This window comes from Terrapene carolina, unplaced genomic scaffold (assembly GCF_002925995.2).
Source record: "Terrapene carolina triunguis isolate 2854851 unplaced genomic scaffold, T_m_triunguis-2.0 Scaffold231, whole genome shotgun sequence".
In the NCBI taxonomy this organism is placed as follows: Eukaryota; Metazoa; Chordata; order Testudines; family Emydidae; genus Terrapene; species Terrapene triunguis.
This window is the reverse complement of record NW_020664582.1, coordinates 3,348,582-3,365,968: the sequence shown is the minus strand read 5'-3', so window position 1 is coordinate 3,365,968 and position 17,387 is coordinate 3,348,582. Positions and strand designations below refer to the sequence as shown.

General features: G+C 42.2%; 1 protein-coding gene across 1 annotated transcript in view; it reads left to right on the top strand.

The window, feature by feature from the left end:
* CAMKK1 (calcium/calmodulin dependent protein kinase kinase 1) overlaps window positions 1-17,387 on the top strand; it is a 112,505-nt gene that overhangs the window by 22,859 nt on the left and 72,259 nt on the right. The window contains exons 2-3 of the mRNA XM_026656588.1: window positions 10,160-10,207; window positions 12,993-13,046. Coding sequence (XP_026512373.1) covers window positions 10,160-10,207; window positions 12,993-13,046 — 102 coding nt within the window. The remainder of the gene's footprint in view (window positions 1-10,159; window positions 10,208-12,992; window positions 13,047-17,387) is intronic.

The following is a 17,387-nucleotide window of genomic DNA, read 5'->3' as shown; positions in this document are numbered from 1 at the left end:
TGGTATTAAATTAAGATATTGATATAATAGGCATCACAGAAGCCTAGTGGAATGCTATTAATCAAAGGGACACAATAATACTAGGGTACAAAATATATAGGAATGACAGAGTAGGTCATGTTGGTAGGGGAGTGTCACTATATGTAAAAGAAAGTATAGAGTCAAATTTAGTAAAAATCTTAAATGAATGAAACAGTAAATATAATGACAGGTTTCAGAGTGGTAGCCGTGTTAGTCTGTATCAGCAAAAACAACGAGGAGTCCTCGTGGCACCTTAGAGGCTAATAAATTTATTTGGGCATAAGCTTTCATAGGCTAGAACCCACTTCATTAGATGTATGGAGTGGAAAATACAGGAGCAGGTATAAATACATGAAAAGATGTGAGTTGCCTTACCAAGTGTGAGGTCAGTCTAACGAGACAATTCAATTGACAGCAGGATACCAAGGGAGGAAAAATCACTCTTGAAGTGGTAATGAGCGTGGCCCATTTCAGACAGTTGACAAGAAGGTGTGAGTAACAGTAGGGGGAAATTAGTATTGGGGAAATTAGGTTTAGGTTTTGTAATGACTCAACCACTCCCAGTTTTTATTCAGGTCTAATCTGATGGTGTCCAGTTTGAAAATTAATTCCAGTTCTGCAGTTTCATGTTGGAGTCTGTTTTTTTGTTGGATAATTGGAACTTTTACGTCTGTTATTGAGTGACCAGGGAGATTGAAGTGTTCTCCTACTGGTTTTTGACTGACCTCACACTTGGTAAGGCTACTCCCATCTTTTCATGTATTTATACCTGCTCCTGTATTTTCCACTCCATGCATCTGATGAAGTGGGTTCTAGCCTAGGAAAGGTTACGCCCAAATAAATTTATTAGTCTCTATGGACTGCCACAAAGACTCCTCATTGGTTTTTTTTAGTAAATATTATCTCTATAGATTGAAATTCCATGCTTGAATAATAAGAGTACAGCAGTAGGAATATATTACTGACCACTTTACCAGGATGGTGTCAGTGATTGTAAAATGTGCCAGGGATATTAGAGAGGCTACAAAAACAGAAAACCCGACAATAATGGGGGATTTCAACTATCCCCATATTTTCTGGTACATACCACCTCAGGATGGGATGTAGAGATAAAATTTCTAGACCTCATTAATGACTGCTTCTTGGAGCCTCTAGTCTTGGAATCTACAAGGGAGAGGCAATTCTTGATTTGGTCCTAAGTGGAGCACAGGGTCTGCTCCAAGAGGTGAATATAGCCAGACCACTCAGTAATAGGGACTATAATGTAACTAAATTTAACATGCTTGTAGGGGGGAGAAATAGCAAAGAAACTTACTATGGAAGCATTTAACTTCAAAAAGGGAAACTACACAAAAATGAGGAAACTAGTTAAATGGAAATTAAAAGGAACAGTCACTATAATGAAATTCCTGCAGTTTGCATGGAAACTATTTAAAAACACCATAATAGAGGCTCAAATTAAATGTATACCCTAAATAAAAAAAAACAGTAAGAGGACCAAAAAACTGCCACCATAGCTAAACAGCAGAGTAAAAGAGGCTGTTAGAAGCAAAAAAGGCATCCTTTAAATATTGGAAGTTAAATCCTACTGAGGAAAATGGAAAGGAGCATAAACTCTGGCAAGTCAAGTGTAAAAATATAATTAGGCAGGCCAAAAGAGAATTTGAAGTGCAACTAGCAAAAGATGAAAAACTAACAGCAAAAAAATTTTAAGCACATCAGAAGCAGGAAGTCTGTATGATACAGACTAACACGGCTACCACTCTGAAACCTGCATGATCTAAGGTGCTAAAGGAGCACTCAAGGAGGACAAGGCTGTTGTTGCAGAGAAGCTAAATGAATTCTTTCCATCAGACTTCACTGCAGGGGATGTGAGGGAAATTCCCACACCTGAGCCATTCTTTTTAGGTGACAAATCTGAGGAGCTGTCCCAGATCAAGGTGTCAGTAAAGGAAGTTTTCAATCAAATTGATAAATTAAATAGTAATAAGTCATCATGACCAGATGGTATGCACCCAAGAGTTTTGAAGGAACTCTAATACAAAATTGCAAAACTACTAACTGTGGTATGTAACTTATCGCTTAAATCAGCCTCTGTGCCAGATAACTGGAGAATAGCAAATGTGATGCCGATTTTTTAAAAAAAGGCTTGAGGCAATCCTGGCAGGTCAGTAAGCCAAACATCAATTTACTGAAACTATAGTAAAGAACAGAATTATCAGACACATAGATGAACATGATACAGTATGTTGAGGAAGAGTCAACACTGCTTTTGTAAAGGGAAATCATGCCTCTCCAATCTATTAGGATTCTTTGAAGGAGTCAACAAGCATGTGGACAAGGGTGATCTAGTTGCTGTAGTGTACTTGGACTTTCAGAAAGCCTTCAACATGTCCCACGCCAAAGGTTGTTAAGCAAAGTAAGTTGTCATGAGATAAGAGGGGGAGGTCCTCTCATGGATCAGTATCTGGTTAAATGATAGGAAACAAAGGGTAGGAATAAATGGTCGGTTTTCACAATGAAGAGAGGTAAATAGCAGGGTCCTCCAAGGGATCTGTACTGGGATGTATGCTGTTCAACATGTTCATAAATTATCTGGAAAAGGGGAGGAACAGTGCGGTGGCAAAATTTGCAGATGAGATAAAATTACTCAAGATAGTTAAGCTGACTGTGAAGAGTTACAAAGGGATTTCACTAAACTGGGTGACTGGGCAACAAAATGGAAGATGAAATTCAGTATTGATAAGTGCAAAGTTATGCACGTTGGAAAACATAATCCAAACTAACCATACAAAACGATGGGGTCTAAATTAGCTGTTACCACTCAAGAAAGAAATCTTGGAGTCATTGTGGATAGTTCTCTGAAAACATCTTCTCAATGTGCAGCAAGCAGTCAAAAAAGTACAGAATGATAGGAACCATTAGGAAAGGATCAATAATAAGACAGAAAATATCATAATGCCACTATATATATATAGTGTACTCCCACACCTCAAATACTGCATGCAGTTCCGGTCACTCCATATTAAAAAAAGATATATTGGAATTGGAGAAGGTCAAGAAAAAGGTTTAGGGGTATGGAACCTAAGTTCCCTCTAAACTGCGCGGCCGTGCAGATGCCTATTAAGCAGGGCCGGTGCTACCATTAAGACGAACTAGGCGGTTGCCTAGGGTGCCAAGATTTGGGGGTGCCAAAAAGCGGTGCCCCCAATTTTTTTTTTACAGCGTTCCTCCCCGAGCGCGCGGTCGCCGCTCCACTTATCCTGCCTCCCAGGCTTGCAGCGCCAATCAGCTGTTTGGCGCCGCAAGCCTGGGAGGAGAATTAGAGCGGGGGCGGCGTGCTCGGGGAGGAGGCGGAGCAGAGGTGAGCTGGGGTGGGGAGGTACCGCACGGCTCCTCGGGCCGGGGGGGGTGGGGAGCTGCTGCGGGGGTGCCTCAGGGTGGGGGGGGGAGCTGCCGCAGGGCTCCCCACCCCAGCTCACCTCTGCTATGCCCCCTCCCCGAGCATGCCGTCGCTGCTCCACTTCTCCCGCCTCCCAGGCTTGCGGCGCCAATCAGCTGTTTCCCCCATTCTTAGTTATATTTCACCACTACCTCTCACATAAAAAGTATTGCTGTATTTTGCATATTGGTGACTACTATGGAATACTGCAGCTTTAAGCTTTAACATGCTTTAAAAACATAATTTGTATACAGATACATAACTCCTTAAATATCACCCGTACATACATCTCACAATGATTAAGAGAATCAGTATGACACAGGATTTCATTAGAGACCTTATATGACACTCTGTATTGAACTAGAATGTAAATGCCACACCTAGGGGATCCCTGTAACCCTTATGGCCTTTGCCAGCTGGCATCACGCGATCCTTGGGTCACAGAGGGGGACCTAGATAAGATATGCATTGTCTGAGGAGAAAAACAAGACATCTTTGGGAGATGAAATCTAGGTTGCCTCTGTATATGCAACTGCCGTGTTGAAATTAACAAGCAAAAGCTGGAAATATCTAGGTTAAATGGAGTCTTGAGTGCATTAAGAGTGAAATGCATCCATGTCCAGAGAGCCAGCACAAGGCCTTAGGCTCCACTTAAGGCCTAAACCACAATCTATTCTCCAATAGTTTACATGGAACTTCAGTGATGCCTATGTTTTGTGCTGGCCCCCTGCATGGAGTGAATGTCACCCTTCTTGCAGAATCTCTCTTAGACGATTCCTGCACACCCAAAAACTCACTGAGGAGGGATAAGGGAAGCCCTTGAACTAATTAAGCACAAAAAACTACTGCTGTGGAAGAATTTCTACCTTAAAAGCTAGCAATCTGTTCTTTCCTGCTTGCCTGTCCCCCGAGGCCATTCTCATTAAAGAAAGCTTTAGTTCTAACCACTAAAGAATCAAGTTTAGTAGCTAAATTTCTTGTGGATGTTGTGTTCATTCTGCAAGGCACTTAGTGAAAGGCTGCTATGCTGATGGGCCTTCTTCTGTTAGGGTGAAATTCACCCTTGTGCAGAGGGCCTGTGCAAAGTGAGTGCCCATCTGACACCTTCAGTGTTTCATCCTTGGTATATTTACTTTTCATTTAATCCACGGCATGGTATAAAATGTAGAGGGAAAGAAGAAGAGAGGAGGCTAGTAGCAGCTGTAGAAGGGAGTAAAGCATTGTAAAGGGTTGTGCCAAGGTATGCAAGCCCTTTAGTGTCCTGTGGTGGAGGAGCTGCAGTCATTACATCCCCCAGAGCTGACTCCTCAGGGAAAGTCTCACTAAGGCAGACAATAGCATGAAGAGGGTTTGTGGGCAGTTATATCCCAGCAGGGGTCCTGGACTGCATTTTCTGACTTCCATCTAGGAGTGCCTAAGTTTCCTGTCCCTGCACTAAGGCTAGGTCTACACTACAGCGGGGTTCTGACCTAAGATACGCAACTTCAGCTACGTGAATACCGTAGCTGAAGTTGCGTATTTTAGGTCGGCTTACCTGGTGGTGAGGACGGGGGAAAGCCGACCGCTGCCGCCGACTCCGCTGCCGCCTCTTGCCGAGGTGGATTTCCGGAGTCGACGGCAGAGCGATCAGGGATCGATTTTACCGCGTCCTCATGAGACGCGGTAAGTCGATCCCCGATAGACCGATTGCTACCCGCCGGATCGGCGGGTAGTGAAGACATACCCTAAGCCTGGTTAGACACAGGGCCTGGAGTCCTGTCATGGCTCTGGGATTGGAAAGGATTTGCAGAGTAGAAGCCAGGACTGGGGGCTTAGGAGATATAAGTTGCCCTTGTTTGTACCTCTTTGACCCTTCCTATGAAAATACCCACAGGAGAGGCCCTACAACCTCCTAACATCTGGCTGCAGTTCTCCCCTATGCTTGGGCAAGCTGCACAAACAGTCAGGCATGTGGCCTCCCAACCCTGCAGAGTTCAGGAATATGCCAGTCCTGCAGATGGGCTATCCTTCTGCATAGCACCTCTGCTCCCTATGCCTTGTAGGCACGGTACTGCCATTGATTCTTTCCTCCCACAGCGATGCCAGGGATTTGGCTTTCAACATCGTCGTGCCTCTCCTAGGATCCACCAAAGCCATTCATGAGGAGCCCCTGTGCCTCAGTACTGCTGTTGCCATTGGCGCCTTGCTGAATACCACCCCACAAAGCCACCTTGGCTGTGGTTGTGTTGTGAGGTGGGATGGCGATGTATGTTATTTCTGATAGGGTCAGTGTTAACTGACTCCAGGAATGTTCACAGGGGACAGTGCCCCAGAAATTGGCATTTACAGCCCTGCTCCAATGGACCCCTTTCCCACTTGCTGTGGGGCCTCTGCAGGATTTGGGGGAGGAGGGAGTAAATTATGGAACCTGTCCTCCCTTCTTTCCCCTCCTCACTATATCCACTGCCAGTCTGCTCTATTCACATTAGTGATCAGCCGGGATCCTGGAAATCCATTTGCCATGGGAAAATGCAGAATTTGTGTTTTTACAAAGAATCTTAAGTTTTTGCATTTGGTGAAAAAATAAAAACATATACAGTAGAACCCTCTTTATCCATGACTTCCTTATCCGGCTCTCTGTATTAACCAAACTGGACCGGTGGGGCTCGGGCTGACAGCCCCGGGCTCCCACTGTCAGTGCCGAGCAGCGGGGTTCCCACTGTCAGCCCAAGTCCCACCACCCGGGGCTGACAGACATAGAAGTATTTGGTACATGTAAGAAATACAAATTGCAATTCTATTAATTTTATTTGATTATAATGATTGATGTCACTGGTAGACTTCCAATTTGTTTAAAAATTGTAAATATATCAATAAAATATTGTGTTAGACTGCTACCTATATATAGGGTGGCTAGGGAAATTAAAATGCAGTGTTACATTTTAATCACAGAAAAACATGGATTTTTATGGATTTTTTTATTGGAGAATTTTGATTTTTTTCATGAAAAATTAGGATCCCTGGTGGTCAGGCCCATAAGGGTCTCATGTCGTGTAGCAGTTATTTTCAGTGACACGTGTGCTGCTACACAACAAGCAGCATTTTGGATCTTGTACCGATATCCTGAAATCTGAATCCTGTGCCCCAGAGGAATCCTCCAAACCCTAGCAAAATTTAACGGGAAGGAAAAAAGTTCCATTGCATTTCTTCAACCTCACGTACCTTCAGTAAAGTGCACAGGATACAGAGTTGCTTTGCTTATATGCTCACAAATACTCTGCAACAGCTACCGTCTGTACCATTAACCACAACTGTCTGTTCAGATGGCCTGTGCTGTGCTGGTGAACTATGATGTTATACCATGGGCTGCCTATTGTGCATTTAGCAGCAGTCCAGTGGAGGCTCATCAGTGAATGCTCTGACAGTATACTCTTCTTGCTGTAGATCATAATGGAAGTCACATGATGTGGTTTCATTAAAACACAGACATTTTGGCTCCAGCAGAATAAATTTCACTTTCATTTTTGTGGAATGCTGTCAGGATAATAAACACACTGCAAGGTTTGTTTTCTTATTTCAAAAGGACTTCTTAGACCTAAAAGAACATATTTGAACTTGGTAATTTATCCTTCCTCTCATCTTTTTATTTTCTTTTTGGTAGAAGCTGTTGATGATACAGGATCTCATTTTCAGAAGTGCTGAGAAATTGCAATTCCCAGTGAAGTCAGAAGAAGCTCACGGTCTCTGAAAATCAGGCCCTCAGTACCTAATCATTCTGGGACAAATTGTCTAACTTTGAATTTCAATGGGAATTAGGCACCTACCTCATTTAGGCACTTTTGTAAATCCCACTAGACACCTATCTGCATCGTTATGTGCCCAAGTGCCTTTGTAAATCTGTCCCAATGTAAATCTTGCTGTTGACTTCACTAGGAGTTGGACTGACCCCATACACACGTAGCCTCCTTTGTTTAGCATAGTTCCGAAATGAAAGTCCACCACAGGATGTGCTATGCTCAGGGGTGGATCTGTGTCAATATTTAGTGGGGCTGCACACATTGAAAATTCTCCCATGGTTGCTATGTATCCAGCATGTGTTTAATGTGGAAGATATTCCTAGAGTTCATGATATGCATGCACATACTGCTACATGTCTTCTGCACCTGATGCACCCTGTGGAAGGTTTTAACTCATTGCATTGTATCTAATGCCCAAAACTTGAATACTCGTCAGTGGCCTGCTAATATGGAGATATTGGGCCAAATTTTGAAAGGTATTTAGGCACTTGATTTAAATGGTGCATTTGAAAATAGCAGTGGTGACTGTTTTCATCTTTAGGTGCCTAAATACCTTTAAAAATCTGGCCCATATAGCTCATGTGGGCCTTTATAGTCTGGTGATGATATCTTTGTTTAGAGCCAGAAGCGTGTCTGGCTCTTTTCTTAGCTTGCAGAATTACCTAGGTAAAATTTCACCCCAGAGAACTGAACCTTTGATGCTGGAGTTTTCAAAAGGCCTCTGATCCATGTGTACTTAGGGCCCTGAAGATAGTACAGTCCAGAGACCCTTGAAAAAATTGGCCCTTGACTCTCAAAGAGTCTGATCCAAATGGAGTCTTTCTATTAATTTCAATGGTTTTTATACATTTATATCCCATATGTAAAAGTTATAATTGTTGGCAGTATGTTGGATGCCCTCCTTGTTCTATCTTGCTGCTTCACCTAGTTATTTGGCTCTGCCATTACCCCAAATGACTGAGCTGATCCTGACTGTGTCCTCCTTAGTTGCCCATGTGGTACACCAAGCTACTCCTAGAAGAGCCTCAATTAAAGTATTGTCATTTAGGAACAAAGGGCCAGATTCTGATTTCACTTACATTCAGAGCCCTCGGTGGGATGGGTCCAGAATACCTAAAGGACTGCATCATAATTCAGGACCACAACCTCCCACAAAAGCTCTGTTCACAGTCCACTTCAAGAGTAAAACTCATGTGCAGGTGATAGAGCTTTCACAGAGGCTGATCCATGACTGTGGAACTCACTGCCACAGGATCATAGAACAGCCATGAACCATACCACCTTCAGGGCAAAATGTAAAGCTCACTTCATCCACTTAGCTTTCCCACACAACAACAGATAAAAATAACCCTGCTCTTTCAGAGGGATCAAGAGAGACCCACTACCAGGCATGTCTCATCTAGTGTACTGTTTTGCACGGTGCTCAGATTCCACGTTGAGGAGTGGTATTAGAAAATCTTGGATGTGTAAATGTGGAGTTACTTCGGATTTACACTGATGTAACAGATATCAGAATCCAGCCCCATGTCTTTTTTGTAGTGTTTCAGGACACAAGAATATAGTTGACATTCATCAATAAAAGAAAGACAGATAGCTAGTGTGCTTCTTTGCAACAGAGCTAGCTACTTTTATGAGCTCTGATATAATCTTATTATATAATCAAGTGCCTTTATAAATAATTGGAATGTGATCAACAAATCTGTTGCTGTACAAAATGGAATAGAATCCTGCTCAGTGCCTCTTTGCCTTATTAGTAAGGGTTAATAGGCATGGAAAATAAATTACAGCTGGCTGAAATTTTTCAAACACATTTTTTCCCCAAACTTTGGGGTTGGGGCATGGGAGGGAGGAGGGAGAGAAAAAAAGAAGAAAAACACAAAAATGAAAACAAATATTATGAAAACAGAAGAAGAAAACAAACATTTGAAAAAAAAACAAAAAATAGGGTCTGATTTGAACTGCAAAGTGAAAACCACTTTGAATTTTTTATTTGTTTTGTTTGTGAAATTTAATTTTTAATTTTTCAGACCACTCTGACACAAACGTATTGTAGTCACTTAAATCACAGCTCTGACTGTGAGGCAAACCAGGAGCAGATCTGATGGATAAGCAGGTTCCATAGTTATATCCCGTAGTTACTTTTCAGAGTAGCAGTTTTAAGTTTGCAGTGAATTGCATCCTATCCTTAATGTAGCATTAAAAGAACACCTTTAGCTTCCTAGATAGAGCACGTGACTCGTAAAATGGTGCAGATCCCCATGGAGCTCCCCAGGGCACGCAGATCTGTAGGAGGAATTGAAGGTCCCACAAAGGCAGCATGTTGTACTCCTGCCTTGACAGTTGTAATGAACTCAGTTGGGTGGGCTTCTGTCATATCTGGCTTTTTTTTTCCACCCTAATTACAATTACAATGATCTGAACTTACTGGAATTTCATTCCTTGATAACTCACAAATAGAGGTTAATGCAGTTTACAGATAATTGATTCTAATAAATATCAGATCAATTTGAGAGTTCGTTATTCTTTTTGGTAGTCTTTTAAATGAGCTTGCCTGAATGCTTGTTTCTTTTAAAATGTGTATTCTGGATGTTTGAATTCTATTCCTTGTTAACTGCAGTGGTTAGATACAACCTCCCACATTTTAAACATAAAAGGGCCAGATTCTGCTCTGATTTATACCAATAACATTATTGAAGTGAGTGGAGTTACTCCAGATTTACGCCAGTGTAACTGAGCTCAGAATCTGGCCCATAATTTGTTCTATTGTCATAAAAATGCGGTAACTATAACTTAACATATAATGGCTTAAATAAGCCTTAATGCTTCTGTCTTCGGGACTTTTTCTTCTCTTGGTACTGATTCAAGCTCACAGTAATTCCCTTTTACTAATACCCTATTTTTTTCTCTTTTTGATCTGCAGGACTGTGTGCAATTAAACCAATACAAGCTGCAAAGTGAAATTGGCAAGGTATGTTAGTGTAATTAAGGTTTCTATTACAGTAGCACCCAGCAGCCCCATTATGCTACATGCACACCCACGTGAAGACACGATCCCTGCCCTGAAGACCGATATAGTCCAAGACTATATTCAGCCTTTCTTTTCTTCCCTCTTATTTGTCTTATCAAGTTTTGCTCAAGATCAGTGTTGAACTACTTTCTCTGAAATCTACATTTATTTTCCTTCCAACTGAAGGTATTGAGCTGGCTCTCTTCCAGGGTGTTTCTTGCCAAATGTAACACCAAGGTCCTTTAATGAATTAATCCAACCAATGAGAAAAGAAAGATAAAGGCAGGCACTTGTTCTCCGTCAGGACTGGTTAAATCTTATTTCCATGTAGAAATTGCTGATTTAATTCTATTCTGTATTTAAAAGTCTCAGAATGATTCCAGAAGAGATTCACTGAAAGTTATTTAAAGGTCTGAATTGGTGAACAGTTCAGACACCTGCACATTTGGACTCATGCCATGTGTCTGCAGATGGATCAGTAAATGATCGTTCCCTAAAGGCTGTACTTGCTATTTCTATCTATGTATTCCATTTTGAAGTGACTACACCTGCTTCCACAGGTCGTTTCACCAAAAAGGTTATTAGCTCAAACTTCTCTAGGGCTCACAGACTCTGACCACCTCAGAGAGGTGTCTTCTTACTTACAAACTGACTGTGTGGATCAGTTAAAGCGTCCAGATTAGCAAGCGCCAGGTTGTAGTAGAGTAGGTGTTTCATAAGCATGCTGTGATTCTGCATTGCAGCCAGTCCCTGGGGTGGTAGTAATTACTGTGTATATCAAAACATATGTGTGGCTCATTTCCAAGTTTTAGCACCTGTTTTCTGTGACAAGAAGCCACAGTTGCTGCCTTCTTTTTGTCCTTCATATGCATGCAGGAATGGGGGAAAGGGCAGTGGGTGATTTCTGTTGTGAGGCTTTGAATGTACCTGTCTAGATTAATTGTGTACGGGTACAGTACCTGGAGAGAGCAGAATCAGGGAGAGAATATTGGAGACTCTTGCTAATTCTCAATTATGCTCATCTCCAGACTTGACAATTCTCATTCACAGATATTCTCCAAGGGGTCTCCTGTCTTCTTATCTGAGAGAGCGCTCTAGGCAGTTCTCATATCACCAAGACTTTATGACACATATGCAGTTTACCACATCACATTCATTAGTGGAAGTTTACCCTAAAAAATTAAAATAGAGATTGGTCCAGGTCAGGAAGTTCAGAGAGATGCAATTCTGAAGGTGTTTGGACCTGAGTCTTTGGCTTTGCACATGATAGAGGTAGGAACCAGCTACAAATTCAGATCTGTCTCCAGACTTTTCCATGGTTCCAGGGTGTTTGGATCTGGGAATTCTGTTTGGGCCTCACCTCCATTTAAAGCTAAATTACATCTATCAGAATGAATGAGCAAAGCCCTTTCCTTGATTTTTTTAAAAATTGTATTTCTTTAATTAGGGCCACATTGCAATACGCTTACTCCCCTCGTGTAGTACTTTACTCTTCCGTTAGATCCATGGCGGTCAATGAAGAGTATATTACTATTCAAGGTGAGTAAATGTATCACAGTCCAAGCCCTCACTCTTGTGCAGAGGGCCCACCAAGCCCTATGCTCTCCTTAAAACTCATTTAAACCTTATTTTGGTGGCTTTAGTGGGACTTAAGTGGTAGACAGAGCTTGTGCAGGCCTTCTGCAGAGGAGTGAATTTCACCTTTACTTTCTAATCTGCCACATTAAATAATTTACAATGGGCCTGATCCATAGCCCAGTAAAGTCAATGGAAAGACTTCCATTGACTCCAGTGGGTTTTGGGTCAGGCCCAAAGCTTTGCTCACCAGCTCTTCATGAGATTTAGGGTCTCATTCCAACTGTTAAGTCAATGGAAATGCTCCTACTGATTTCAGTGGGAGTTGGATCACACCCTTAGTGTAGTTCTTATACATGTATTTAATGGGCAACTATTGGAGGAGGAATCTAGTTATAGTTTAATATCTTGGCCTTGTAAAATGTATAGAGTTGACAGAAAACTAGACGAAATTTCAGTGGTTTTACTTTGAGCTCCTACTGGAGCTGTCATGTTCCACATGCTCTAGTACGGACCTTTCCATAAACTGCAACTGACCAGGCAACACACACTCATTAGAACTGGGCCAATTAACATCAGCTGAAGATATGATCTACAAAGTGTTAATTTCCTATAAACTCCCAGCGCATGGAAAGTCCTCTATGAAAATGGTGGGGGCCTCCAGTTGTGAGGGGGTGTATGAAGGGAATATAAAAAACTAACACAGAAACAAAAAGACTTTAAAAAGAAAATTTTCCCCAATGTTCAACTTGTAATAAAAATATAACCTTGGCTCAGGGCATTTGCTGAGGATTAATAACTGGTTGGAGTTAATGGCCTGAGGCAGTTCCTTCCGGACAGTCATTAATCCTCAGGAAATGCTCTGTGCGCCATTGCCCACATGAAATAGCTGCCAGGAGAGGAAGGACATTATCCCTGGCATCGAACATAACAATGAAGAGAAGAGAAACTCCCTTTGCCCCTATATGTGTCTTGGTCCATCTGAGTTGCATTTCATAGGGGGAAGGGAGCTGTACTGTATAACACAATCTGACATCACGTGGAGCTTTTGCTCGAGGCTGTTGAATGTACTTCTTATTTTTCACTGCAAGGCCAAACATGATAAGCCTTGAGCAGCAGGCAAACAAAGCAAGGCAGCCGAACTGACTGTGTAATTTGTGTTTATTTATAGGGCTCCTATGGTGTTGTGAAACTGGCCTACAATGAGAGTGACGACAAGTATTACGTAAGTGCCTCTTTCCCCGTATTACTGGCTGGTGTTGATATTTCTGATTCTTTTTTCACATCCCAGAGAACTAGCTCTCTCCTGTTTTGTTCTGTTTTTAAATCCTTCTGAGCCACGTGGCCTGTGAATAGAAAATCAACCTGATGGGGCACGAGGCTACACTTTTCAGTGTGTGTGATGCAGAGCAGCGTAATGTGAGCAAAACCTAGTGTGAAGTGTTATCTAATGAATGGAGATGTTGGACACATGTTTCAGAAATAGGCAGGCAAACTTATTGCTGAGCTATCTTGACATTTTCTAGATATGAAAGAGGTCACCTGAAATGAGAGATCTACTGTGCTTCTAAAAAATCTTCCTGGAAGGAACAGGCACATTTTGTAACTGAATGTTGGGCCCTGTATGTGATACCCCTAGCAATACAACCCAGCACAGCACTGTGTGGTTTCTTTGTGACAGCACTGCATGTTATACTATTCAATTAGCAAGTCAATGTTTAGCTGTAGGGAGTGTTGCCTAGGGGAGAGAGCACTGGGGTGGGACTCGAGACCCGGATTCTATTCCGAACTCTGCCACTGGATTGCTGTGTGATCTTGAGCAAGTCACTTCCCCTCGTCAAGCCTCAGTTTCCCCATTGGTAAACTGGGGGTAATGATGCTTACATCATTGTAAAGTGCTTTGAGATCTACAGATGAAAATTGCTGTATAACAGGTAGGTATTATTATAATGAAGACAATGGAAAAATCAAGATATTATGGTGATGGGCTCTGTAGCAAGGCCTGCAAATAAGTAAAAATCAATCAGTCCGTTGTATAGCTAATTGTAGGGTTTGGGCATAGAGACTCAAAAATGCCTCCTTAGTTCAGAACACATATAAGCACATACTTAAGTCCTTTCCTGAATTGAGGCCATAGGTTTAAGATTTCTACTTCTAAATAGCTGTTAAATCAAAAAAGTCCAATACCTGTCACTTCAGACCCACAGATAGGGTAAACCTGGAATCTCTAATCTGAACCCCTTCCAAATTTTCTAGTGAGGGGTGGATTTGACTCCATAGTCCCATACCTACCCTTGTGGTTTTTTGTTCTGGATTGGATCAAAAACCACAAAGCCGTCAATTTTTTTTATTTGGATGGATCTGAAATCTCGTGAGAACAGCTGATCTTGAGCGATTTCTACCATTTTGTAGGCCTGAAATCTGATGAGAAGACCAAATCCAAACATGAGCCCTCTTTGGACCCAAACCTTTGACAGGGTAACTGATTTGGTGGGTAGGGGGAATGCGGTGGACATAATATACCTGTTCTTCGACACATGACATTCTGATAAGTAAGCTGGAGAAATGCAGGCTTGACAGAAGTACCATTAAGTGGATATATAATTGGTTAAATGACCGCAAACAAAGAGTAACTATTAATGGAATGATGTCAGATTGGAGAGACTTATCAAGTGGAATTCCACAGGGATATGTTCTGGCTCCAGTGTTGTTTAACATCTTTATTAGTGACCTGGATGTAGGAATAGAGAGCATACTGATGAAGTTTGCAGATGACACAAAGCTGGGGGTGTTGCCAGTACTATGGAGGATAGAGCTGAAATTCAGAGGGATCTTGATAAATTGAAGAACGAGGCTATAGACAATAAAATGAAATTCAAGAAAGACAAATATAACGTGCTACACTTAGGGAAGAAAAAACAAATGCACAAATACAGAATGGGGGAAAACTGGCTTGGCAGCAGCACTGCTGAGAATGATCTGGGAGTTGTGGTGTAGCACAGCCTCAACGTAAGTCAGCAGTGCCATGCTGTTACAAAAAAAACAAATGCAATTTTAGGTTGCATCAACAGAGGCAGAGCATGTAAGTCATGCGAAGTGATAGTTCCACTCTACTCAGTGCTGGTTAGGCCTCAGCTGGAGTACTGTATCCAATTTTGGTCACCAATGTATAGAAAGTATGTAGAGAAACTCAAAAGGATCCAGAATCAAGTGACAAAGATGATCAAAGGAATAGAATGCAAGCCATACAAGCAAAGGCTGAAGGAACTGTGTATGTTTAGGTTGGAAAAGAGGAGATTAAGGGGGGATATATTAGTGGTATTCAGATACTTGAAAGGTTGCCACAAAAAGATGGAGGAAAGCTGTTCTCTTTTGCCACAGAGGGCAGGACAAGAGGCAATGGGTTCAAACTATAGCATAGCAGATTTAGATTAAATCTCAGGAAAAACTTCCTATCTGTAAGAGCAGTACAATGGAACAGACTGCCTTGGGAGGTTGTGGAAGCTTCTTCACTGAAGGTTTTCAAAAGGAGACTGGATAACCATCTGTCTTGGATGGTTTAGACACAACAAATCCTGCATCTTGGCAGGGGGTTAGACTAGATGACCCGTGTAGTCCCTTCTAATGATTCTAACCCCAGTCTAATTTTAGTGAGGATTGGGATCTGAACACCTCCCTATCTCTTTGAAATCGAAGATCCACACTCAGCTTCTTGGCCAACATTTGAAGCACCAAACTAAAGAGCAACTGCAGACAAGTCTGGCCTCCTGGTCTGAAGTTTCTTTGTCTGAGTGTGGTGTGGGAAACACACACCCCATGGAGTGGGGGAAGCTTGAAGGCTAGAGTAGCAGCCACAGAACAGCTCCACTGCTCATTGTCTGGGAAGAAGGGGTTCTTCCCCACCACTCTCTCTCCATGGAGGGCCCCAAGTACTTAAGTCCCACTTAAATCCAATTCTGAGAGCTTACATAGTACTTAAGTGGTGCATAGGCCTCTGATGGCCTTCTGCACAAGAGTGAATTTCACCCTGAAATGAGGATTTGCCCCTTAAGGGTCAAATTGGAGAGTTCATAAATAGCAGACTGCAACTGATATTAGTCACATTGCTTACTGCACTTCTGGAAGGTGTTCCGATATTATAGTGATGAGCATGACATAAGAACCTATATAAAACAGACTAGACTGTGCCAGAGCCAGGAGATACCTGGAAGTCTGACTGTCCCTACAACTGTAGTGATCTACAGTCTGTGTGTGAAACTTGCTCCCATTCAGAGGCAGGTCAAGGCCTATGGACTGCTCAAGCCCCCAGCACAAGTAGGGTACAGGCCTGGTGTTGGGCACAGGGATGAGGAATAAGCTCTCCAACTTGGTTCCTCATTCGCACGGTAATAAGAAGGAACTTTCACAAACAGCCACCCTGTTGCTCAGATATTTTTCCTTCCTGACTTGCAGTTCTGCTACTGAGCTTTTTTAGCATGACTGTTAACATCATTATCCAAGATTATCCTAGCCGGTCATATTTCCAGCTAGTGTGAGACTGCATAGGAAATATATTGAAATGATAGAAGGAAGAAATGATGCAAAATCTGGAAAAGACACCCTGAATCTATCCAACTGGATGGAATCGCAATTGTTTCCATGCCTTTCACTTTCTAACCAACTCAGCCCGTTAATTGAAATGTTTGCTGTTCCCATTAGTTCCTTTTTCTGCTCTGGCCTCCTAACAAACTCTGCCCTATCGTGCTGATTTGGGTGGAAATTGCATATTGCACAAGACATTGTTCTGAATGCAGAACCTAGTGACATGCTAATACAGTCATTTCTATGAATTCTCTCCTCCCACTTCTACCTGAGGATGCCTCTGTAACATGGAGGGAAGCAAACCACTGAACATTTCAGATTTATTAATGCAGGGATTTTAATTTTATTTTCTGGGCATGACTTTATTTAGTGAGTGTGCTCAGTGCTACACAGAGGGCTGGTTCAGTGAACTTGGGGGGGTTGTGTAGATTAGGAACAGAGGTCAAATGTAGGTTGGGATTAGCTAACCCTATTGGTACTGTGATCATTGCACTTGTGTTAGATGCAGGTTAACATCTTTTATGTTGGTTTAGCTGGTGAACAGCTAATTCAGGGTAAAATGTGCTAACCTATGTCTTCATTAGGGAAAAGGTCTGGGTTAGTGAACACATGTTTGCTAAACGCCACTTAATCTCAATTTCTTTTTCTAAACTAGACAAACCTTCAGAGGCTACTGCAGCCAGAGTGTGTCACCTACTGCTAGGAAGATTCCATTTCAGCCCTGGTACCTCAGCAGAGACCCTCATACACAAAACCCATTTACTCAGACTTTGTGCAAGGAAGGAGCAGAGGTTCACAATGATCCACCCTCCAAATCCCCAATAGACTTTAAGACCAGAAGGGACCATTATGATCATCCTGTCTGACCACCTGCACATTGCAGGCCACAGAACCTCTCCCACCCACTTCTGTAATAGACCCATAACCTCTGACTGAGTTACTGAAATCCTCAAATCATGATTTAAAGACTTCAAGTTACAGAGAA